Source organism: Hipposideros armiger, unplaced genomic scaffold, assembly GCF_001890085.2.
Source record: "Hipposideros armiger isolate ML-2016 unplaced genomic scaffold, ASM189008v1 scaffold_356, whole genome shotgun sequence".
NCBI lineage: Eukaryota > Metazoa > Chordata > Mammalia > Chiroptera > Hipposideridae > Hipposideros > Hipposideros armiger.
The window spans coordinates 1456848-1482697 of record NW_017731706.1 but is presented as its reverse complement, the minus strand read 5'-3'; the positions used below and the strand labels follow the sequence as shown (position 1 = coordinate 1482697).

The following is a 25850-nucleotide window of genomic DNA, read 5'->3' as shown; positions in this document are numbered from 1 at the left end:
TTGAAAGAAGTTGATTTCAACCCTCATGGATGACTTTGAGGGGTTTAAGGCTTCAGTGGAGGAAGTAACTGAAGATTGGTGGAAATAACAAGACAACAAGAAATAGAACTGGAGCCTGAAGATGTGATTGAATTACTGCAATTTCATGATAAAACTAACAGATGAGGAGTTGCTTTTTATGGATGAGCAAAGAAAGTGGTTTCTTGAGATGGAATCTACTCCTAGTGAAGATGCTGTTTCACTTTCTTAACATTCATGTGTTCAGTGGAGTAGCACTTTTAATTTCCTTCAACAACTTTTCCTTTGCTTTCACATCTTAGCTGTTTGGCACAAGAGACCTAGCTTTCAGCCTGTCTTGACTTTTAACATGACGTCCTCGCTAAGCTTAATTATTTCTAGCTCTAGATTTAAAGTGAGAAACTTCTGACTCTTCCTTTCACTTGAATATTTAGAGACCACTGTAGGATTATTAATTGGCCTAATTTCAATATTACTGTGTCTCAAGGAATATGGAGGTCCAAGGAGAGGGAGAGTGATAGCGGGATGTCCAGTTCATGAAGCAGTCAGAACACACAATATTTATAGATTAAATTTGCCATCTTTTATAGGCATGCTTCGTGGCACCCCAAAACAAAGATCACTGATCACAGGTCACAGTAAAAAATATAATAATGAAAAAGTTTGAAATATTGCAATAATTATGGAAATGTGACAGAGACACTAAGTAAACAAATGCTGCTGGGAAAATGACACCAATGGACTTGCTTAATACAAAGTTACCACAAATCTTCCATTTGTAGAAAACACAGTATCTATGAAGTGCAATAAAGCAAAGCACAAAAAAATGAGGTATGCCTGTAATTATTAATAGGTAAAAACTTACTAATGCCATCATATTGTTTTCTGGCTGTTTTGTAGTTCCCTTGTTCCTTTTTTCCTGTATTGCTGTGTTCCTTTGTAAACTGGAGTTTCCATAGTGGTATGTTTTGATTTCCTTTTCTTTATCTTTTGTGAATGTACTGTACGTTTTACTTTGTGGCAACCATGAGGCTTACATCAAACATCTTATACACATAACAGTCTATTTTACACTGAAAACAACAACTTCAATTACATACAAAAATTTAACTCTTTTACTCCCCCTTTTAAGTTTTTGATGTCAATTTATCTTTTTATATTGTGTATTAACAAATTATTATAGCTATAGTTATTTTTAATACTCTTTGCCATTTAACCTTTATACTGAAGTTAGGTGGTTAACACTTCACCATAATACAGTATTCTGAATTTGCTCAGATACTTTACTAGTGTGTTGTGTATTGTTATATAAGTAGCATTTTTTCATTTCAGCCTGAAGAACTCCTTTCAGCAATTCTTATAAGGAAAGTCTAGCGGTGATGAGTTCCCTCACCTTTTGTTTGTCTGGGAAAGATTTTATCTCCACTTCATTCCTGTAGGACAGTTTTGCCAGGTAAAGTATTGTTGGTTGGTATGTCTTTTTCTCTCAGCACTTCGAATATATCATCCTGCTCTCTCCTGGCCTGTAAGTTTTGTGCTGAGAAGTCTGCTGATGGTCTTATGGGGGTTATCATGCAAGCTACAATCTTCTTTTCTCCTGCTGCTTTTAAGAGTCTCTCTTTGTCTTGGATTTTTGACAGTTTTATTGCATTATATCTTGGAGAGAATCTCTTTAAGTTGATTTTCTTTGATGACTTAAGTGCTTAATGAACTGGAATATCCAAACATCTCCCATATTTGGGAAGTCTCAGCCATTATTTCTTTAAATAAGCATTCTGCCTCTTTCCTCTTCTCCTACTGGAACTCCAATAATTCACAAATTGTTCTTTTAGATGGTGTCCCATAGATCACCCAGGCTTTCTTCACTCTTTTTCATTCTTTTTTCCTTTGTTCTGCATTTTTTAATTTATTCATTATATTCATCAGCTTCAGGATTTTTGGGGTTTTTTTTATGATTTCTATTGCTGTTAAACTCATTTTATTTGTGTATTATTTTCCTGATTTTGTTTAATTATCTTTCTGTGTTTTATTGTAGCTCATTAAGCTTCCTTAAAACAGCTATTTATTATTATTATTATTATTATTATTATTATTATTATTATTATTAGTTTCAGGTACAAAACAATGTAATAGTTAGACATTTACCTCTCTCACCTATTGTTAATCCCCCTCCCCCAGCTATATACCCCTCTGACATCGTATATAGCTGTTACAATTCTATTGACTCTATTCTCTATTCTTTATTCTCTATACTCTATTCTCTGTACTAAAACAGCTATTTTTAATTATTTATCTGATAAATTGCAGATTCCCATGGCTTTGGGTTTGCTTACTTGAAGATTATTGTGCTCCTTTGCTGGTGTCATGTTACCTTGATTTTTCATGTTCTTTGAAGTTTTTTATTACTACCTTTGCATTCACCTCCACCAGTCTTTATTAACTGCCTTTGGGAGACAGATACCTTCTGTCAGCCATGCTAGGGATTCTAAAGCTAGTTCGGAGCATCTATGGGTACATTTGCTCCACATTTCTTGCTCTTTTTTTGTGACAGAATTCTCAAGCTTGTATGCCTTCTCCAGATCCTACAACACATTAAACCCAGTATTGACAGCCTCTCTTATTTTCCTAAAGGTGGCGCTAAAACTCAAGTTTGTGGTCTATGCTGGCCTGTAGGTTCCACTGAATTTCCAGTGTGCTCACTAGCCATCTGCCAATCTTGCTTGTGCCACTGATGGGCTCATACACAAGAGGTTGGCCACAGGTTGGGGAGGATTGTGAGTGAAACACACAAAGCACTGGGAATGAATGCCTGGGGGCCACGTGAAGAATCTGTGGGTGAGGTGTCTTTAGCAACTCATGAGTGGGCTTCTTGATGGAATCTGATGCAGTTAGGATTCACATCCCTATACTTTCTTCCAAGAGTCCTATCTGCCATGCCCACTGCCTATTCTGGCACTTCAGTCATATAGCCTTTGATTCAGTACTCTGATGGGACAACAGGGAAATGAGTCCCTGGGGCAGCATCCAAACAGCTGGGGAAACTGGAGTACTTACACACTCTTCCTGTTCCTCACAAGATAAATCACAGGCTGTGAAAGATATGTCTTGGCCCTAAGCTGTGCTGCATTGGGGAAGGGGTGACACAAGTAAAGTCACACTGTTTCTCCTACCTACACATCCCAACTGATTTTTTTACTCCAACAGAGTGTTCAAACTCATCCTTTGCAAACCTGGACTTCCACAAATGCTCTCTCTTGTGAATAGCTGCCTATGTCAGTGTTCTCCAGGAACCGCTGAACCATGATCAAGGGCATAAAGCCACTTCAAGGATCACTGCACAGTCCACAGCTGGGACCGATCACTGTCTGCCTATCACCCAGTGCCCAGTTCGGTGAGTCTCCCCCTGGTCCCTTGCCATATGGTGCTGAATCCCACAGCTCCTCCAAAGCACTTTGTCTATGGATGGATACTGAATTTTTGTTGTTTGGGGGGGTGGCCCGACAAAACGATGAATGTCTTATATTGCCAAGATGCTGACTTCACTCCTGCCTATTTCCAATATATTTAACATTGTTCTGGAGGTATTATACAATGCAATCAGGCTAAAGAAAACAATAAGCTTTCCATGAGACTTGGAAAAGAAAAAAGCTATCTATTGGGATTGCATTAAATTTATAAGGGACATATCAGTATACCTGCAGAGCCCTACAAAAATCAATAAAAACAAAACTAACTCAGACCCATTTCCAGTAAAAATGGTGTAGTAGGTAAACCTGTGCTTACCTCCTCTCACAACATGAAAATTAAAAATAAACTACAGAACAACCATCATTGAGAATCACCTAAAATATTCTAAACTATTAATGGTGCTTATATATTAAAATGAAATTACATATAATTTATTTTCCTCACTTTTTCAAATGTTCCACAAGAATACTTTTATAATCAGACAAAACACAACACACGTTATTTTTCAAAATTCAAAAAAATAAGAAAGTGCATTACTAAAGAGTATGTAAAATATAATTTCATTTTTAAGTATATACATATATATATATATATATATATATATATATATATATATATATATATATATACACACACACACACATACATATACACATATAAATAAAACTATGGAAAAACAAGAAGGTAAACAAAAATATGTTTACAATAGTTGGTTATCTTGGGGAAATAGAATTATGGTAATTTTATTTTCTTCTTTTTGCATGTCTTTATATTTTTAATTTTCATTAATTGTGACATATTTCTTTTATAATATAAATTTACTTATAAAAAGCACCATAAAATATAAACACTACATATAAAAATACTAATGACTCAATCAATGCTACACTTAAAGGAAAATTCACTGATCTAAATGACCATGTTAAGAATAAAGAAAATAGAGATTTCCGGTCAAGATGGTGGAGTAGGTAAATGCTGTGCTCATCTCCTCTCAGAACCACATCAATTACAGCTAAACTACAGAACAACCATCACTGAGAATCACCTGAAGTCTAGCTGAACCAAAGCCATTCAACTAAGGACATACAGAAAAAGCCACGTCGAGACTGGTAGGAGGAGCAGAGACACAGAACGAGCTGGTCACACACCCATGTGTGACCATTTACAACCTGGAGAGATATCTCAGCTGTAGAGGTTCACACACACCCCAGAGGGAGGAGGGGTCCCAGCCCCACACCAGGATCCCCAGCCCAAGGTTCCAGTGCCAGGGAGATAAGTTCCCATAACCTCTGGCTGTGAAAACCAGCAGAGATTGCAGCTAAGTGAACTGGAGGGTGGCTGCAGTGCTAGGCACAAAGATTTACTTGCTAATGGACTCACTCGCTTTGAGATCCAGCACAGAGGCAATAGCTCAAAAGGAACCAGGGACATACAGGGAAAAGCTGAATTGACTAGCTTCAGGGTGAGGGCTAGAGGGGCAGCTTTCTCCAGGAGGTAGGGCTAGGAAGAAGCAATTATTTCTATGTTGAGCCCTCCCCACCCCTCCATGCAGATGCAGGCAGACACATATCTGAGTCTCCATCAAACTGGCGATCACTTTTCATCTACCCCACCCTAGTGATTTCCTGAGGCCCCACACACCCAACTTTTGGGCATGCCCAAGCCACTTCCAGTGGCTTTTCTGAACAAAAAACTTGTCTTAGCTCAGAACTTTCATAAAATCTCTCAAATGCTCACAAACCCCCAACAAGCAGCATCTGTATGTTCAGTACATCTGGCTGAGCACCCATAAGCCCAACACTTACAATAGCCAACCTCAGTTCACAGATTAGCCCCTTAAGGGACCTCCAAACCCAGTGTAAGTTGCAGCCATATGTCAATTGCTTTGTGGCTCATACCAGGCAGCCCTGGGTAAGGCACAGGTTGCAGCTAAATTTGGAGTGTATGGGTCCCCTCCCAGGAAGCCCCAGGTTTGGCATGCCTGGTAGCCAGCTTCAGACCAAGCTGGATCACCACCTGGCTGCCTCCAAGAACAACACCCCAAAGGGCAGACTGGCCAGGCACCAGAGCCCTGATAAAGCAAACACTGTACTTTAGGGTCAGTCCTTGTACCACAGCTCCCCAACTCTAGTCACAGGTTCTCACAACCAATCAGCTTGATGGATAATCCCTTCTATTGATATGCAAACAGCAACCAAGGCTCAACTACAACAGGAGGGCACACACAGCTCACACAAGGGACACACCAGATGCACCCAGCTCTGGTGACCACTGGGTCCCACAGGACACCCTACTACATACAGCCACTCTACTAAGATGGGGAGGCATAGCAGCCCTACCTAATACATATAAGCAAATATAGGAAGCCAGCCAAAATGAAGAGAAAAAGAAACATGTCCCAAATAAAAGAACAGAACAAAACTCCAGAAAAAGAACTAAACAAAATGGAGACATGCAATCTACAAGACGCAGAGTTCCAAACACTGGTTATAAGGATACTCAATGATCTCACAGAGAACTTCAATGAAGAGATAGGAAACAAAAAAATGGAGATAGAAAACATAAAAATGAACCAGTCAAGGGCCGGCCAAGTGGCGCACTGGTTAAGAACTGACTTTGGACGCCAGTTCTGAGCAGCAGGGCCCCGGTTTGGATACCACATGGGGGACAGTGACACTACCCTCTACAGCTAAGATGGTGAACAACAGCTCAACCTGGAGCTGGGCTGACGTGAGTCACTGGCGATGGCATAGGCTGCAGCCCCTGCTGCAGTGGGCTGCCATAAGCTACCGTATGTGGCCGGCAGCCAGCATGAGCATCTGGCAGCCGGTGTGAGCTGTTAAGAGCCGCCATGAGCGGCCATCCAGAAGCCAGCAACTGATCTGCCTCACCCGGGAAGAGCGCAATGATAATACCAACATGGGCCAGTGAAGCAATATCCTCCACAACTAGACTGAAGAACAAAAACGACAGCAACTTGTCTGTTCCCCTTGCCCCGGTTCCCCAGTACTGTTCCCCTCCCCCCAATTCCCCAATAAAATATTTAAAAAGGAACCAGTCAGAAATAAAAAATACAATAACTGAAATGAAGAATACATTAGAGGAAATCAACAGTAGATTAGATGAAGCAGAGGGTCGAAGCAGTCATTTAGAAGATAAGGTAGCAAAAAACACCCAGTCAGAATAGCACAAAGAAAGAAAAATCCAAAAACATGAGGACAGTTTAAGGGGCCTCTGGGACAACATCAAGCATAACAATATTCGTACCATAGGGGTACCAGAAGGAGAAGAGAGCATGCAAGGAATTGAAAACCTATTTGAAAAAATAATGACTAAAAACTTCTGTAACCTGGCAAAGGAAATAGATATACAAGCCCAGGAAGCACAGAAAGTCACAAACAAGATGAACCTAAAGAGGCCCACATCCAGACACATCATAATTAAAATTCCAAAGGTTAACACGTTAAGCACCATGTCAGTCACTGGTAACTGACACTATACTTTCCATTCAGACCGCATCAGTCACTGGTGACTGATGATATACAATTTAAAAAATTGTATTCTTCTATTAGGAAAACTAATTTCACTTGAATTGCTTTCACACATTTCTTCTACTGACATTGTCACTGTTATGGGTAAAGAAAAATTTTTTAAACTGCACTGGAATACAAACCACAAACAACTGACAGAAGGGAAAGCATGTCGGTGAAATCGGATATCGCGGGCTAAACAGAAAGGAAAACAAAACAGGCTTGGCACTTAATGTGTTAAAGACAAAGAGAGAACCTTAAAAGCAGCAAGAGAAAAGCAGTTAGTTACCTACAAGGGAGCCCCCATAAGACTGTCAGCTGATTTTTCAACAGAAATTTTGCAGGCTGGTAGGGATTGGCAGGAAATATTCAAAGTAATGAAAAGCAAGAATCTACAACCAAGATTATTACACCCAGCAAACCTATCATTTAAAATCAAAGGACAGATAAAGAGCTTCCCAGACAAGAAAAAGCTAAAGAACTTTATCACTACCAAACCAGTATTACAAGGAATCTTAGGGGGCTTCTTTAAGATAAAAAGAAAAAAAAGATAAAAAATATGATTAATAAAATGGCAGTAACTGTATATCAACAATGTAAATGGATTAAATGCTCCAATCAAAAAACAAGGTGACTGAATGGATTAGAGAGCAATCTTATGCTGCTTACAAGAGATTCACTTCAGATCAAAAGACACATAGAGACTGAAAGGAAAGAAATGAAAAACAGTATTTAATGAAAATGGAAAGAAAAAAAAAACTGGGGTAGTAATACACATACCAGACAAAATAGACTTTAAAACAAAGGCTATCTTGTGATTACCAATTTGTGCTTTCTAATCCCCTCACCTTCTCCCTCATCACCCCCCTCCCATCTAGCAACCCTCAGTTTTTTCTCTATATCGTTGAGACTGTTTCTGATTAGTTTCCTCATTTATTCTGTTCTTTAGGTTCCACATATAAGTGAGATCACATGGTATTTGTCTTTCTCTGTCTGACTTATTTCATTTAGCATAATGTTCTCTACGTCCATCCATATTGTTGCAAATGGTAAGATTTCATTGTTTTTTATGGCTAACTAATACTCCATTGTATAAACGTACCACAGTTTCTTAACAGGATGTGGAGTACAGCATAAGGAATAGAGTCAATGGAAGAATTGTATCAGCTATATACGATTTTAGAAGGGTAGTAAATTGGGGAGGAGGGCTATCACTTTGTGAGGTGTATAAATGTCTAACTATTACAGTGTTTTGTACACATGAAACTAAAAAAAAAAAAAAGTTATAACAAGAGACAAAGAAGGACCCAGTAATCCTCCTTCCTGGTATTCATCCCAAGAAACCCGAAACGTTATTTCGAGGGGACGAATGCATCCATATGTGCATTGTTGCACTGTTTATTTACAATGGCTCAGATGAGACAATCTGAGTATCCACTAATGAATAAGTAGTAGATAAAGAGGAGGAGATATAATGGAATATTGCTCAACCATGGAAGGGAATGGGTTTTGGCCACCTGCAGCAGCATGGCTGGACATGGAGGGTATGTGCTGAGTGAAGTATGTCAGACAGCGAAAGATACAACGTGATTTCACTTATACATGGAATCTAAAGAACAAAATAAACAAACAAACTCATAGATACAGAGAACATTTTGATAGTTGCCAGATTGGAGAGGGGGGTTGGGAGTGAGTGAAAAAGAGGAAAGGATTAAGAAGTAGGAATCTTCTTAATCACAGTAGTCATGAAGATGTAGAGCACTGCAGAAGGAATATAGTCAATAATATTGTAATAACTATGCATGGTGTCAGATGGGTATTAGATTTATTGGGGTGATAGCTGGAAGGGGGGGTTGGGTGGCAGAGTGAAACAAGGAGAAGGGATTAAGAAGTATTAATTGTTATTTACAAAATAGTCATGGGGATGTAAAGTAAAGCATAAAGAATATAACCAATAATATGATAATAACTATCCCTAGGGCTAGGTGGGCACTAGACTAGTCAGGAAGATCACTTCTTAAATTACATAAATGTCTAACCACTATGCTATACACCTAAAATTAATATAAAAAAATATTATATGTCAAAATAAAGTGTTAAAAATAAAATAAAGTAACTACCAAAAAAAAGATAACGAAAAATAAATAATGCTTTCTAATGCCCTTTATAATTACTTCAGGCATTGTATCTAGACTAATAATACTGACTGGATTATCACACTCATGTCAAACAACCAATATAACTTTAAATATTTTATTATTAAATTATTGTTAATATTTAATTTTATTATACATATTGTTTTATTGATTAATATTTATTACTATTAAATTAAAATATTTAATAAGCAATATTTTACACTGGGCAGTTTACATAGAATACATACATGACGTTCCTCTTGAACTGCTTCTTCTAATTGAGCTGCAAATTGCGAACAACAATCCAAGAATGAATTCAGATCATCCCCAACCTTTGAAAAGAATAACAAAATAAAAAGTTACTTTTATTTCAAAATGTATATGCACAGTCATCTACGAGGTTTGACAATTAAGTTCCCAAACTTGCCACCATGCGCTTACATTGGCAGCACTGTACAAAGAGTTCAGCAAGGTTTCATAACCTTGGTATATCAGTGTCTCACAGCTGTGTTCATGTCAATGTGTGGTGGTGTCTTGCTGAGTGGTGTTCACTATTGTTCTTGCGAGGTTTTGTGTGCTGTCACGAGAATGTCTGAACTTGAATTAGAGCAACGAGCAAACATTCAATTTCTTGTTAAAGTTGGCAAGAGGAAATGAAATTAGGGACATGTTAGTCCCAGTTTATGGGGATAATGGCATGATGAAAATGGCAGTGTACAAATGGATTAAACGTTTTTCTGAGGGGAGAGAACACGTCACTGAGGAAGAGAGGTCAGGGCAGCCAGTAACGAGTAGAACTGATGAAAACATTGCAAAAATTCATCGAATTGTGCATCAAAATCTTTGTCTGACTGTAAAGCAGAGCCGACCAAGTAAACATTAACAGAGAAACAGTTAGAAAAACCTTAACTGAAAATCTTGGCATGAGAAAGGTGTGTGCAAAAATGTTCCTGATAGAGCTCACCGATGAACAAAAGCAAAGGAGAGTCCAAGTTTGCCAAGACCTTTTGGAGAGGCAAGACAATGTTTTGGACCATGTTATCACTGGTGATGAAACATGGGTGTACCAAAATGACCCTGAAACAAAGCGTCAAAGTGCACAATGGAAGTCAGCAAATACTCCACAACCAAAAAAGTTGCCTCAGTCTAAATCAAGAGTCAAAATGATGTTGTTAGGGCTGGCCGACTGGCTTGGGACCCAGCTCTGAGCAGCAGGGCCCTGGTTTGGATCCCACATGAGGGCCAGTGACACTGACACTGCCCTCTACAGCTAAGATGGTGAACAACAGCTCGACCTGGAGCTGGGCTGCTGTGAGTCGCCGGAGATGACATAGGCTGCAGCCCCTGCTGCAGTGGGCTGCCATAAGCTACCATGTGTGGCCAGCAGCCAGTGTGAGCAGCCGGCAGCCGGTGTGAGCTGTCAACAGCCGCCATCCAGAGGCAGGCGACAGACCTGCCTCATCTGGGAAGAGCACAATAATAATACCAAGATGGGCCAGTGAAGCAAAGTCTTCCACAACTAGACTGAAGAATAAAAGGACAGCAACTTGTCTGTTCCCTTTCACTCGATTCCCCAGTACTGTTCCCCTCCTCCAATTCCCCAATTAAAAAAAAAGATGTTGTTAACATTTTTTGATAGCAGAGGGATTATTCATTATGAATTTGCACCAACTGGATAAACAGTTAACCAAGTTTACTATTTGGAAGTGCTGAAAATGCGGCGTGAAAAAGTTAGATGACCTAAACTTTTCACCAACAATGCATGGCTCTTGCATCATGACAATGCACCAGCTCACACGACACTGTCTGTGAGGGAGTTTTTAGCCAGTAAACAAATAACTGTATGGGAACACCCTCCCTATTCACCTGATCTGGCCCCCAATGGCTCCTGTCTTTACCTAAAGATAAAAGAAATATTGAAAGGAAGACATTTTTATGACATTCAGGACTTCAAATGTAATACGATGACAGCTCTCCACAAAGAGAGTTCCAAAATTGCTTTGAAGGGTGGACTAGGCACTGACATCAATGCATAGCTTCCCAAGGGGAGTACAGTAAAACCTTGGCTTGCGAGTAACTTGGTTTGCGAGTGTTCTACAAGATGAGCAAACATTTCTAATACATTTTAACATGGTAAAAGAGTGATGTCTTGCAATACGAGTAGTTTGTTTCTGGAACGAATTATGCTTGCAAAGCAAGGTATTACTGTACTTCGAAGGTGACCATAGTGATAGTCAGCAATGTGGTATGTAGCACTTTTTCTAGGATGAGTTTGTGAACTTAATTTTCTGAGCTTGTATATTTTAGTATATTTAACTACTTTTGAAAATAATTTTATGCATGCAATTTATGTTCCTTCAAACATATAAGACAAGAAACCATGCTCCAAATGCTATACTAGCAAATTCTCCCAGAAAGTGTGGAAGAAAGTATATTCTGTAAAGTGGCCCATTAATGATATATACCCAGTTATATCTTTCATTCTCCTCTACACAGTTGCAGAAAATCAAGCATCTCAGCCTTAGACTCCTGAAATATTATGGGTGGCCAAAAAAAGTAACCACTGTGTGTATACTTTACAAATATCTCTTTGTGTTAAAAAAAAAGTGAATGCTAATTATGACTTCTGATTATAGTTGCCAAGAGCTTTAGTCTTTCACCCTCACTTAATAGTCAAGAGAAAACTTTAAGAAAAAAAATAGTTACAAACTAAAATGTCACAATGATTAAATCTCTTCTAGAAGACCAGTGATTTGTAAATCATAGAACTGAATCATGGTAAACAAATCTCAGATGCTTATATTCCTATACAGTTAAGGTTCTCATATAATGTTCTCCCTGAGGAATATGTTCCCTCAACACTGCATTTTAAACATATTCATAGGCTCACATATTTTTTTATCATGGTAAAGACCTATACCAGAGAGGAGAAAATCACAATAGTATTCAAGAAAGTAGGAAGATAAATGAAATAGAGTTACTAACCACAAAGGTAAAATGAGACTATTAGCATACTTGGAGATTTTCTTCCACCCACATTCACGTGTCACAAATATAGAAAATATGGAGATCAATTAGATCAGGGTTGCAGTTTAACAAAATAAGATCAATAAAGAAGGACAGGGTAAGAGCATTCGCTACATATGCAAGGGAGCAATAATAATGGACCATGAAATTTAATCTAGGTAAGTAAAAACACATGAAGGATTTGGGACAGGAAAAAGTAGTAGGACCAATGGGTTATAGTTTCCAATGGAATCAAATTATTTTGGAGTCAGAATATTAGACAGACTAAATAAGACGTATAGGAGGTAGTTGCCAGAGATAAGGATGTCTAAAATTTTAACTATGGAAAAATTAGTTGTTTCTCTCACCAAACACTCTTCCTCATCTGAATTTTGCTAAGAAGGTGGCAGAAAATGAGAACTACATACCAAGGAATGGTCACAACTAAAAAGACTGACAATACCAATTTTGGTCAAGATGTCAGGCCACTGGAACTTTTATAGAGCTGGTAGGATCACAAAATGCTACTGCCATGTTGGGAAACAGCTTGGCATTTGCTCATCAAGTTAAACACATACTTAAAATATAACCCACCAGTTCTACTCCTAAGTAATTATCCAAGATTAATGAGCACTTATGTCTTCACAAAGACTAGTGCACAAATGTTCATAAAAGCTTCATTTATGATAGCCAAAATACCTACTGGATCAAACCACCCAAATGTTTATTAACTGGTGAAAGGATAAACAAATTGTGGTTTAGCCATGAAATGGAATAGTCGTCACAATAAAAGGAATAAACCACTGACATCTAGAACAACATGAATCTCAAAAACATTATGGTGGAAGGGGAAGCTACGTAAGTAAAGCTACATATGATTTTATTTACATGAAATTCTAGAAAAGGCAATGCTATAGTGATAGATCAGTGGATCTGGAGTCAGGGTAAAAGAAAACTGACTGCAAAGGAGTTCAAGGGAGATTTTTGGGATAACAAAAACGTTCTATAGTTTGTGCTTGCAATTACACAACCAGAAAAAAGGAGAAGCTAAAGAGCAGAAAAATCTCATCCTGCATGTTCTTAGTAATTGTATTTTGAAGCTCTGTCAGGATTGATCCAAAATGTGAACCAAAACTATTTAAATTTGAAGCCCAAGCTCCTGCCAGTTAAAATACTGGCAAGATCAAAGAAATCAGCCCCTCAGGGGAAGCAGCAATAGGAGAGACTATAGATTAGACAAATCAGGCAAGAATGCAACCTAATTTAAACGCATGGATCAGTTCCTGCTCAACTCAGTTCTTAGGAAAATGAGAATGATTAGGCCTTCACCCTAAATGCCAGATTGGAAAGGGCAAGCATTCTCTAGAAAACAAAACATTATACCACAATTTCCAATGTTCTACTAAATACAATGCTTGGGATCCATTAAAAATGTATAAAATGAATAACCAAAACACACATGATCCATAGTAGAAAATGTACTGTGAAGAAAATAGAAGGAAATGTACTAATGATCCAGATATTGGAATTAGCACATAAATTTAAACTCAAGAGAAAAATTTAAACTCATTTATTAATAAAAGAATTTGCAGGAAAAGACAGATAGACTAGGTAGAGAAACAGATAACAGAAAGAGAGATATAGACACCCCTAAAAACGAGCCAAAGGATAATCCTAAAGGTGAAAAGTACAATATTTTAAATAAAATTTTCATTGGATACAGTTTAACAATACATCAGACACCACAGAAGGGATTGGTGAACTTGAAGATAGGGTAATATATATTGTTCAAACTGAAGCATGGAAAGAGGAAAAGTTGAAATAAGTGAATAGAGTGTGAATGACTTTTTACACAGTATCAAGGAGTCTAATATACATGTAATTGGAATGTCATAAAAATAGGGAAAGGAGGCAGTAATATATCTGAAGAAATAATGAACAAAATTTTCCAAATCTGATGAAACATATAAACTCAAAGCTTGATGGACTCCAACAGAATAAATACACTGAAAACCTCACTTAGGCATATCTTAAACTGCTGAAACCCAAAAATAGAAAATCTTTAAAGCAGTCAGAAAAAAGGGGAAACAAGGATGTAACAACAATAGCAGAAAAACATAAGTGAGATAAACAGAATTATACTGCTATACAGTTTTCACATTAGAAATGAAGCTGTATACTATTAACTCAAAATAGCTTGTAATGTTTAAGATACATATTGAATTTCCTAGAGAAAGCAAAAAAAAAAAAGCTAAAAAGCCAAAAAAAAATTAAATACTAAAAAATACATAATTTACCCATATAGAACAAAGAACATATGGGACAAAAAGAAAGCGAATAGCAGGATAGTAAACTTACTTCACATTATGTCATTAACATTTCATTATAATAAATTAATTACATATTTAATTGTACAATTAACTGTAAATGAACTAAACACACCAATTAAAAGACAGATCATCACTGTTATAAAAAAACAAGATTCAATTATATGTTTCAAAGAGACACAGTAAACATACAGTCATAGATAGATTGAAAGTAACAATTTGAAAAAAGATATATTACGCAATGACTAATCATAAGAAAATCGGTATCAGACAAAGCAGACATCAGAACATATCAAAGATAAAAAATAATTTTGGACTTCCAGTTCTGGCCATGGTAGGCTAGGCCCATTCCTCTAATCTTCCCTCCTACAACTAAAGTACCCTAGACATAACACAACAAACATAGGAAAATTCTGAAAGATGGAAAGAGAAAGACAAGGATCTCAGGACCTTAGGAACAATGAGTTCCTTAGGGTTTCTTTTTATGTACACATAAAATGAATGGAGCACTGGAAAAGCCTGCAACCTGGAACCGCCAATAAGCACAAACCGAAAAAACAAACAAACAAAAACCCTAAGAAAAGCCAGAGGACTGTGAAGGGGGGCCTCTACCATAACACAAAACCTTTTTGACAATACTTATCCTACTTGTGCCAAACACCAAGAAAAAAACCGTACCGCCACCCCATATGTGTGAATAGGACTGAAAAACAATGTGGCAATGAAAGATGGCTTTCCTTATTCCCCACGACGGTGGTCACAACGGTGGTGTCAGTGGATCTGGAGAGTGAATCTCCACCCCATGGTAGTAGTAGGTAGCACTCCAAATCTCCCATCAGAGCAGTGTTGGTGGAGCCAAGCAGAGAACTGAACTTCTACCCTTGTCTGGAAGTAGCAGTCAGAATGAATCAAGGATGTCTGTTCTCATCACTATTATTAAATATGATACTGGGAGCCAGAGCCAGCACAAGTCAACAGAAAGAAATAAAACACATTCCTATTGGATAGGAGAAGTAAAATTGTCCTTATTTGAAGGTGACACAATTGTCTATGTAGAAAATCCCAAGGAATCTACAGAAAAACTCCTAGAATTAAAAAGAACATTGAGCAAGTTTGCAAGATTAACAAACAAAAATTAATCATATTTCTATAATATATACCAGCAACAAACATGTGGAAACTGAAATTTAAAACATAATGCCATTAAAAATCATTCCAGAAAACATGAAACATTAATGTATAAATCTAACAAATCATGTACAGGATCTGTATGATGAAAATTACAAAATGCTGATAAAAGAAATCAAATAAGACCTAAATGGAGAAAGACATACCATGTTCATGGATTGAAAGATTCAACATAGGCATTTTATTACCAGGAGCCAAACTCAATCCCTAACTAACAAAACTAATTACAAATAGAGAAAAAATAGTCTATTAGTAAAGTGTATTAAAGTACAGTTGAATATTTTAAAAATATGCCAAATAATTCATTGATAGATTAAAGGAGAACCAAATAATAACTTTAATAGTTACTTCATATATACAACAAAGACATTTGTTAAAACTCAATGACCTCTTTATTGTTTTTTTATTTAGACAACTATAAATAGAAGAAAACTTTGTTAACATGATAAAGAATACTCGAATACATCTCAAACTAACAGCCAACTACATGTTTACAAATTAAACAGGAGAAGCATTAGCATTAAAAATAGACTCAAGATACATATGTATATTTACACATATACACACACATGCTTGCCTTAATTAAACTTTAAGTGTTGGAAGAGGATGGAAAACTTGGGCACTATTTTCACGTTTCCTAAGAGGATCATTCTCTTGGATGGGGAATTCATTCTGTGAATATATATGGACTACAAAAGGAAATCTTAGCCCTTTTCAGTATGAATGTCTCTTCATTAGGGTTGTGTATACTTACAGATAAAGATAATTCTTCCTGTGCAGGCTTTGCAACTGGTTTTTCTACATTTTCAGTACTAACGCCATAGGTTTCTTCCAAAGAATCAGCAACCTATGAAAAAATCAAAGCAAATTCAATACTTTCATAGTTTAAAATTATTATATTAAATATAAAAAGATGTCAAATAAACCATGTCAGGACCTTTTTAGTAGTAAGACTTATTTCTACCAGTGCCATAAGCTTAAATTTTCCATCTTACGCTCCATCTCATGTCATCATGAAGAAGTGATGAGCACCAGTCCCTGAACCTACTTCCTAACAATGAAGAGAGACCCTATGAGGCATCCATTTCTGTGTTGACAGGGAGAGGGTCTGTCTATGAATAGCTGAAGCACTGTCTCTACTTAACACCAAAGTATTCCTCAAAATTCAACTGACTCGACTTTGTTCTTTGAAGAGAGTGGGCAAAATAGAGAGAGGGAGGCCAGAAAGCAATTAAGTTTTGAAATAAAATTCTCTGAACTAACCCCTCAAACTTTGAGCAAATCTTTATTTTGGAAGTTTGACAAACTATAGTCTTTTTATATTTGTGCTATTCCTCATTGTTCTCACTTGGTATTTGATACATTTACAATTTAATTCTGGATCACTGTGCAAAGAGAAACCCAGAGAAAGATATATTTATTCCCCAAAACTAAGAGCTAAAGCTTCTAAAATGTAGTGAGTTAACATAACAGGCATGAGACTTAGAAAAGCCTATCTTTAGAAAGATTTGCTTGCATCTCAGAACTTAAGATTTTAAGACGGTTCCCACCATAACAGTGATTCAGTGCCCCTAAACGGTTTGTATAAACAATGATTTATGCTGAACACCTCCTTTCCTTCAGGGAGTCTGAAATTTTGATATATGACAGGCAGAGTAGCTATGTGACCAACCTCCAATAAAACCCAGGGCACTGAGTCCCTAATAAACTTCTCTGGTAGGCGTTTCACACATGTTGTCACAATTTGTTGTTGGAGGAATTAAGCACGTCCTGTGTGACTCCACAGGGAGAGGAATCTTGGAAACTCGGACCTGGTTTCCTCCAGATTTCACGCATGAGCCTTTTCCTTTTGCTGATTTTGCTTTGTATCCTTTCATTGCAATAAGCCTTAGTCATTAATGTCTAAATGCTGAATCTAGTGAATCCTCCTAGCAAATCATTAAACTCGGGGATGGTGATGGGGACCCCCAACACAGAGACCAACAAGTGTCTTACCGTCTTCAGATGTTTGGTAATTTTCCTGAGCAATTCATCTTCTGCTATTAACTCCTTTGTCTTACTTGATGGAATGGGCAAAGCAAACCTCACAACGGACTCTCCTGTTGGTGGAGATCTTAAGATCATTGGTTCAAGTTTATCACGTACTACTTTTACACTATGTTTTTCCTTTGGTTTATGTGACAATGGTGAATTAAATAGTCCTTTTTTGTAACTTATTTCTGGAACATTTGCCAATTTTTTACCATAGGCTGACAGATGCTTTACTGGCTTCATTTTGTTATTTACTTGGCTTCCAAATTATAGATGAAAAAATTTTACTCCTCCCTATGAATAAAAGATGAAGATTTCAGATTTAAGATGGTGGCAGGATTATCAATTGCAATAAAGATGGTGAACCCCAAAATCACTCTAGAGAAATTACAAAATGAAAAGAGAAACATACCTAACAATAAATTTTTAAAAACTGTAAGAAACCCCTAAAGGTGGCCTAAGACTGATTTATGTATGGGCATTTAGGATGGGAGCTGACAGGAGAGAAGAAGACAGTGGCGGCAGTGAGTGTATATATTTAGAAAACTTTAAAATTTTATTCTTCGCCCCCCCATTTTTGAGCTAATACGTACCACACACACATACTGGGGGGTGGGGGTGGGCCAAAAAATATATATACACATTTTAAGAGAAGAAAAAACTGTATTAAAATTGTAAAACTCAATATATACTGATAACAAAAGACAAATTCAAGTCACGTTTGACTTCTGCAATTACAAGAGGTGCTCAAAGTGGTAAACATCAGCATAATTTTAATACAGATTTTTCCTTTCTTAAAATGTGTATACATTTTTTGGCACCCTGTGTGTGTGTGTGTGTGTGTGTGTATTTTTGAGCTAATATGTACCACACACACACACACACACACACACACACACAATATATATATAGATATCAGAAGTACCAAAAAAATGTATACAAGTGGACACTTTGGTCAACGTTGCTGAAGCAGTAGTTCACTGTAATCAAAACTGTCTGGACACTGATGGTAACCACTTGGAGCACCTCATGGCCAAAAAAACGTATACACATTTTTTTATTTATTTATTGGGGTATTGGGGGAGGGGAACAGCGTTGGGGAACCGGGGAAGAGGAACAGACAAGTTTCTGTCCTCTTGTTCTTCAGTCTAGTTGTGGAGGACGTCGCTTCACTGGCCCATGTTGGTTTTTTCATTGCGCTTTTTCCGGGTGAGGCAGATTGGTCACCAGCCACTGGACGGCCACTCAAGGCAGATCTTGGCAGCTCACACCAGCTGCCAGTCACACACAGTAGCTTATGGCAGCCCACTGCAGCAGGGGCCGGCAACTCATGCAGCTCAGCTCCAGGTCGAGCTGTTGTTCGCTATCTTAGCTGTAGATGGCACAGCGTCACTGGCCCTAATGTGGGATCTGAACCGGGGCCCTGCTGCTCAAAGCTGGCATCCCATGCCAACTCAACCAACTCAAAGGGCGCCACTCGGCCAGCCCTTTTATTTTGTATACACATTTTTTAAAAAGAAAAAACTATATTAAAATTATAATTATATATACATATATATAAATATATACAGAGAGAGAATATATATATATAATATATATATATATTATATATATATATATATATAATTTCCATAGAAGTAATATTCTAGCCTCAGGGCATGAGCAGAGTAATAACAAGGCAGCACCAAAGTCATGCTGGGATAAGAAAGTATCGACTGGGCAGGACTTAAGACTTTCATTTTACTTCTCTCTTTCTCCAAAGCTGACTTATTAAGATTCAGGACAATGCCTCCTCCCAAAGAGCTTTCAAGTATATACCTGACCATGAGAGTTATCGAGTGGACTGGCAAAATTAAGATAGAACAGCATTGGTTTTCTGTGGTCTGAAACTCTCCACACCTAGACTAGTCCTGTTGTTGTGGGTTAAACTGTGTCCCCCAAAAAAGATATGTTCAAATCCTAACCCTTATCACCTGTGACTATGGCCGTATTTGAAAATAGTCTTTGCAGAGGTAATCAAGTTAAGATGAGGTCATAGTGAATTAGGGTGGGCCCTAAATCCAATGACTGCTGTTATAAGAAAGGCATGTGAAGACACATGCACAGACATACAGGGAAGAAGGCCCTGTAATGACAGCTGTAGAGGCTGGAGTGATGCAGCTGCAAGCCAAGGAATGTTAAGGATTGGCAGCATCCACCAGGAGCTAGGAAAAAGCCAGGGGAGAGTCTTCCCTAGAACCTTTCCAGGGAGCATAGCACTGCCAGTACCTTGATTTCAGACTCCAGAACTGTGAGAGAACACATTTCTATTGTTTCAAGCCATCCAGTTTGTGGTACTTTGTCACAGTAGGCCTAGGAAACTAACACATAGTCTGATGGAAATGACTGAATAAAAAGTGAAAATGTATCAGTGGCAGAGCGGAAACCTGCTGGGCTGATATCCTTGAGTAAACAAGAAGAAATGGGTTTTAATGCACAAATGGGCCAATTCACTTTAGACAAGCAAAGGGAAAGTTTGTCTACAGTAACAGACAGGAAGGCAGAGATGTGGGCTACTTCAAGAAACCAGTAAGGAAAAAATGGGACACTTCCCGGGTGCTAGAAAGCAACCTAACAAATGGATCCATGAAGTTCACATAAATACAAAAGTAAAAGTTACAGCAGTGAATACTTATATTTACATATTTACTTCATTTAAAGCCTTCCTAACAATCCTAGGCGATTGATATTATATCACCATAAATTGGCCCAAGTTTATCAGTCTCTCTTCACCACAAAGATAAATGTTTTCTGGTTTTCCTTCAAAGATTAACTTGATATTAATTTCAAATCTGTAATGATACTGTATACAAAATTGGGGAGGTGGTGGGTTAGAAAAGTATGGTTTGCCTGAGATTCTTCATGGAAAGAAGCACGAGTACCACTGAGGAGGTCACACAGCAAAAAAAATTACCAGAAAAACAAGGATGCTCTTGTCAGAGAATCTAATGAAAACTCTCACAATTTGGTGAGGACCGTAGCACACCAGTCTCTCCTCCAGAGTGTACCTGCTGAGGCTGTTGGAAGTCAGGTCACAGGGTGGTTCTGCCTTGGCGAGGGTGGCTCTAAGGTGACCAAGTTGGAAATTCTGAGCCACCCAGACTTCCTTCAAGACAGAAGTCTGCAAACTCTGCCAGACTCCAGCCTTGCTCCTTTATAAACTGACATTTGTGCTGAAAGGAAAGGCCCGGCCTTTGCGCCCCGCCCTGGGCGGCAGCAATGACCTCAGGGCGCCAGTAATTTCCTCAGGGCGCCAGCGGCCGGGTTGAGCCGTTGACACGTTGCGGATGTCCAACGCCTGACGCCCTCGGCTGCGAGCTGCGCACGAAGTGGTTCCTATTCGCGGCTTTCCTGGAGCGGAAGAAGTTGAGGAATTTCGGCAATTATGGAGTCCTCAAGAACAATAATGTCCAGACTTTCTTTCTTGCCCTCTCTCCTATATAATTCCTTCCAGGACATTTCACAAGTGCAGATTCTTTCAGACATTTGACCAAAAGAAATAAAATACGGGCCCATCCTGTACTTTGAGAACTTTGGCATCACCAACAAAACCTGAGCCTCAGGCCCTCATCTGCCATTGTCTAAAATAAAGCTCTTTTCAATGAGACCTTTTGTGGAGTCCGCTTATCAGACTCTATACTCCCACGGAATTGTGCAGCATTTTTGAGGTTTTAAAAATAAAGTGGACTAGACAGATGCATTGTGCCTCTGAGTCCCTTCAGCTTCTATGCATTTTCATATGCAATTTTCCAAGCTAGAATTTTTTCCATAGTTTGATTTTAGGAAAATAATTTTTTGTCTGTAAAAAATTGAAGATTATTTAATTTAAAACACTCTCCAAATAAAGCTTTGTTGACCAGAGTAAAATGCTTTATATTTAAAAAAATATATTAACTTGATATAATTTAATTGTTAATAATGGCTATGTTTAAAAACTGCCTCACCAAACTGTAACCATCGGCTCTCAAGAGCTAGTGCAAGCAACCTCCAGTGTATTATTGGTGTTAGTGTTGGGATTGATTGGAAAGGGACACCAAGAAGTCTCCTGGAGTGCCAGAAATGTTTCCTGCTCTGACTTTCTGGGTGTGTTAAAAAAATCATGAAGGTTTACAGTTATTATTTGTGCATTTTTCAGTATGTATCATGTCAATAATAAAGAGAAAATATGCATATAGTGATCAAACATATTAAGTACTACACTAACATAAAAATGTTGGCAATAAATTTAATCTGAAGAAATTGTTTACAAAGAATTGAATCACTAAATTCAAAATCTCTGAAAACCATTATAAATGGAAGGGATAGGAAAGATGACATTAAATTTAAAAGAGATCCTAAAACTTTCTAGATTTGACAGCAGATTCTACTATTTTCCAGAGCCCTGAAAAGTGATAATATCTAGTTATTTTTAATTTTACTGGCAAAATCTGAATGGTCAAGTTGTCAAATTACATGAGCAAACCACTCAGCATTAGCTAAGTAAAAAATCTAGTATCCTTATCTCTCTGTGTCTTTAATATTCAACATAGCTTGGAAATAAAGACAAGTATCAGTGCTGATAAAGTAAAAGTGAAGAAGCGTGCAAGATGAATAAATTTAAGCATAGAATGTCAAACTTGGCAGTTGTTCAAATCTATGACATGAATGAGTCCATTATTCTTAGAAAACAGACAAGCAATATCTAGGAATAGAAACTTTATCATCTGATGAAGGACATCTATGAAAATTCTACAGTTAACATCATATTTAACAGTGGAAAATTGAGTAATTTTCCCTTAAGATTGGAAATAAGGCAAGAATATTTGCTCTTACCATGTCTATTACATGTACTGGAGGCGTTAGCCAGTGCAATAAGGAAAGAAAAATAAAAGACATTATCATTGCAATGAAAGAAATATAACTGTCTTAATCCCTGGATGACACGATTATATTCAAAGAAAATCCAAAGTAATATATAAACAAACTACTAAAACTAATAATTAATGTATCAAGATCATGAGCTGAAGGTCAATATACAAAAATCAATTGTATTCTTATATACTAGCAACAAACAATTGAATTCCTTCACAGACAGAATGTAAGCTTTATTAAAAATCATTTATACTATGACCAAAAAATACCAAATATTTAGGAACAATTTTAACATAAAATATGCAAAACATGTACAAATAAAACTATAAAACATTACTGAAATTTAAAATGACCTAAATAAATAGAAATGGACACCATGTTCCATGGATTGGAAGATTCAATATTGATAAAATGTCAGCAGTCCTTAAATTAATCTATGCTTATTAATATTACATTTATAGACTAAATGAAATTCCAATCAAAATCCAAGCAAACTATTTGGCAAAAATTGACAAAATAATATTTCAATTTATATGAAAATGCAAATATCTAGAATACCAAAACAATCTTTTAAAATGAGCAAATATTTGGGCTGGCTAAGTGGCTCAGTTCGTTAAGAGCTCGCTCAAGAGTTTGAGCTCTGAGCAACAGGGTCCCTGGTTTGATTCACGGCCCAAGCTGAGCTGCTGCTGAGCTGCCAACAGGTGGCAAGATGGCTCAGCTAAAAATAAATAAATAAATAAAACATAAAATGAGCAAATATTTAAATAACTTACTCTGTGTGGTTTCAAGAGTTATTATAAAGCTATAGTAAAAAAGGCAGTATAGTATTGCACACAGATAGACAAACAGATTCATGGAACAAAATTAAGAGTTCAGCAATACACTCACTCATACAGTCCCAAATTATGATCAGTTGATTTACAATGTTTCAGCTTTACAATGGTTTGGAAGTGATAGGTGTAAGTAGAAACAGTACTTCAAATTTTGAATTTTAACCCTTTCCTGAGCTAGTGATATACAGCACAATAGTCTCTCATGATGCTGGACAAGAGCAGGAAGCCACAGCTCCCAGTTAGCCATGTGATCATGAGGATAAACAACCAATACTCTAGAGTACATTTATTATGCTAGATGACTGTACCCAACTGTAGGCTAATATAAGTATTCTGAGCACATTTAAGGTTAGGCTAAGCTATGATGTTCAATAATTTAGGTGTATTAAATGCATTTTCAACATAATATTTTCAGTTTATGATGGATTCATAGGAATATAACCCCATCATAAGACAAGATGCATCTATTCAATTGATTTTCAACAATGCCAATTTCAATGGGAAAAGAAAAACCCAAAAAACAGAAACAGAAGAAAAAATAAAATTTTTTTTATAGGAAAAAAAAATTTCCATGACTCCTGGCTAATGCCATACCTGAAAATTATTTGGAATTGGATCATAGACGTTGTACCATAGACATATACTATTTTATTATTCTTCAAGGGATAACATGAAGATGTCTGCTTCTAGCCAAGATAGAATAACAAGGGACTGGGTAATGCTCCCAGCTTAAAAAAAAACTAAAAAATTAGATGAAATGTATGAAATAATGAATTTCAAGATGGCTACCAGATGGGCCGGCTGAGTGGCGCGTTGGTTAGGAGTTGGCTTGGGACGCCAGCTCTGAGGAGCAGGGCTCCAGTCTGGATCCCACATGAGGGCCAGTGACGCTGCGCGCTCTACAGCTAAGATGGTGAACAACAGCTCCACCTGGAGCTGGGCTGCCATGAGTCGCCCATGACAATGTAGGCTGCAGTGGGGCTGGCTGGCAGCGGGCATGAGCTTTTGTGAGCTGACGGGAGCAGCTGTCCAACGGCCAGCGAGCAACTGCCTCACCCAGGAAGAGCGCAATGATAATACCAACATGGGCCAGTGAAGCAATGTCCTCCACAACTAGACAGAAAAACAAAAAAACAGTAACTTGTCTGTTCCCCTTCCCCCATTCCCCCAATAAAATCTTAAAAAAAAGAAAAAAGATGGCTACCAGGCAACGAATAACAGTGATCTCTGTGTAACAGGAGAAAAACAAGATGAGCCCTGTGATTTTCTAAGCTTACTTCCTAATGAGAAGAGTTTCCAAGCCATAATACAAAGAGAAGGGAAAACAGATAGATCCCAGAAATTAGCCTGAGTTGAGAAGATGTCCAGGAAGACCAAGGAAGCTAAAGTTAAAAGAGGATACTAGAAAAGATATTGAAAAACAAAGAGAGCTCCATAAGTCTTCAGAGGGGCTCCCTGATTAATGGTCACTGTACACATGCATGGATACCACCCAAGGCTAGTGAAAGAATCACCTGAAAGCATCACAGGTTACAATACTCTGAGCTCACAAAGAGCTGGGAATATTTTATGTTCCCACCAACTACGGTGAAAAACTTTATTATTCATGGATACTCAAAAGTACTCAGAAGGGATTTGCCTCAGGTGGGGGTCAAAACTAGTCATATACTACACATTCCTCTGGACCTGCCAAACAAAGCTTTAAATTAGGACCTGGAAAGAGCAATGTTTCCAATAATTTGACTGAGACCCTGAACAAAATCTCAAAAATATTTATAGGCATACAAAATATCTAGACCCCACAAAGTAAGAAGCACAATGTCCAGTATCCAGTCAAAAGTTATATAACATGTAATTAGTTAAAATATTCCAAGATATGACAGATGATAGTCTTAGTATACAAGGACAATAAAAGCTATGACATGTATCCCATATAGTCAATAATCTACAGGAAATATTGAACATGTTAAGTAGAGACACAGAAGACATGAAAGTACTCAAATCAACTTTCCAGAAATGAAAATTACAATGTCAGAGATGAAAAATGCATTGGATGAGTGAAACAGTAAATTAGTAATTATGGAAGAAAAAATTCATGAACCTCATGTCATAGTAGGAGAAATTAACCAAAAAGAAAGATACAGAAAAGGTTTGGGGGAAAAAATTATCTGGATTTTTGTGGAAAAACTTCAAATGACATAATATACATGTATGTGGAATCCTAAATGGTTTTCTAAGTTTTATGAAAAGTATAACCTCAAGATCCAAGAAGTTCAATGAACACCAAGCACAAGGAGCATGATGGAAATGAGACAAATTGTAATCAAACTGCATAAAAGTAGTGAAAAGGAGGAAATCTTAATATAAACGAGAAGAAAAAAGACACATTTTATACAGAGTAACAAAGATAAAGATGACAAC

At 37.4% G+C, this 25850-nt stretch overlaps 1 protein-coding gene across 1 annotated transcript in view; it reads right to left on the bottom strand.

Moving 5' to 3' along the window:
- Positions 1 to 17946, bottom strand: part of LOC109392910 (coiled-coil domain-containing protein 7) — a 98630-nt gene extending 80684 nt beyond the window's left edge. Inside the window, exons 1-3 of the mRNA XM_019661620.1 lie at positions 17668 to 17946; positions 16427 to 16519; positions 9400 to 9483 (exon numbers count right to left, since the gene is read on the bottom strand). Coding sequence (XP_019517165.1) covers positions 9400 to 9483; positions 16427 to 16519; positions 17668 to 17946 — 456 coding nt within the window. The remainder of the gene's footprint in view (positions 1 to 9399; positions 9484 to 16426; positions 16520 to 17667) is intronic.
- Positions 17947 to 25850: the final 7904 nt, after the last annotated feature.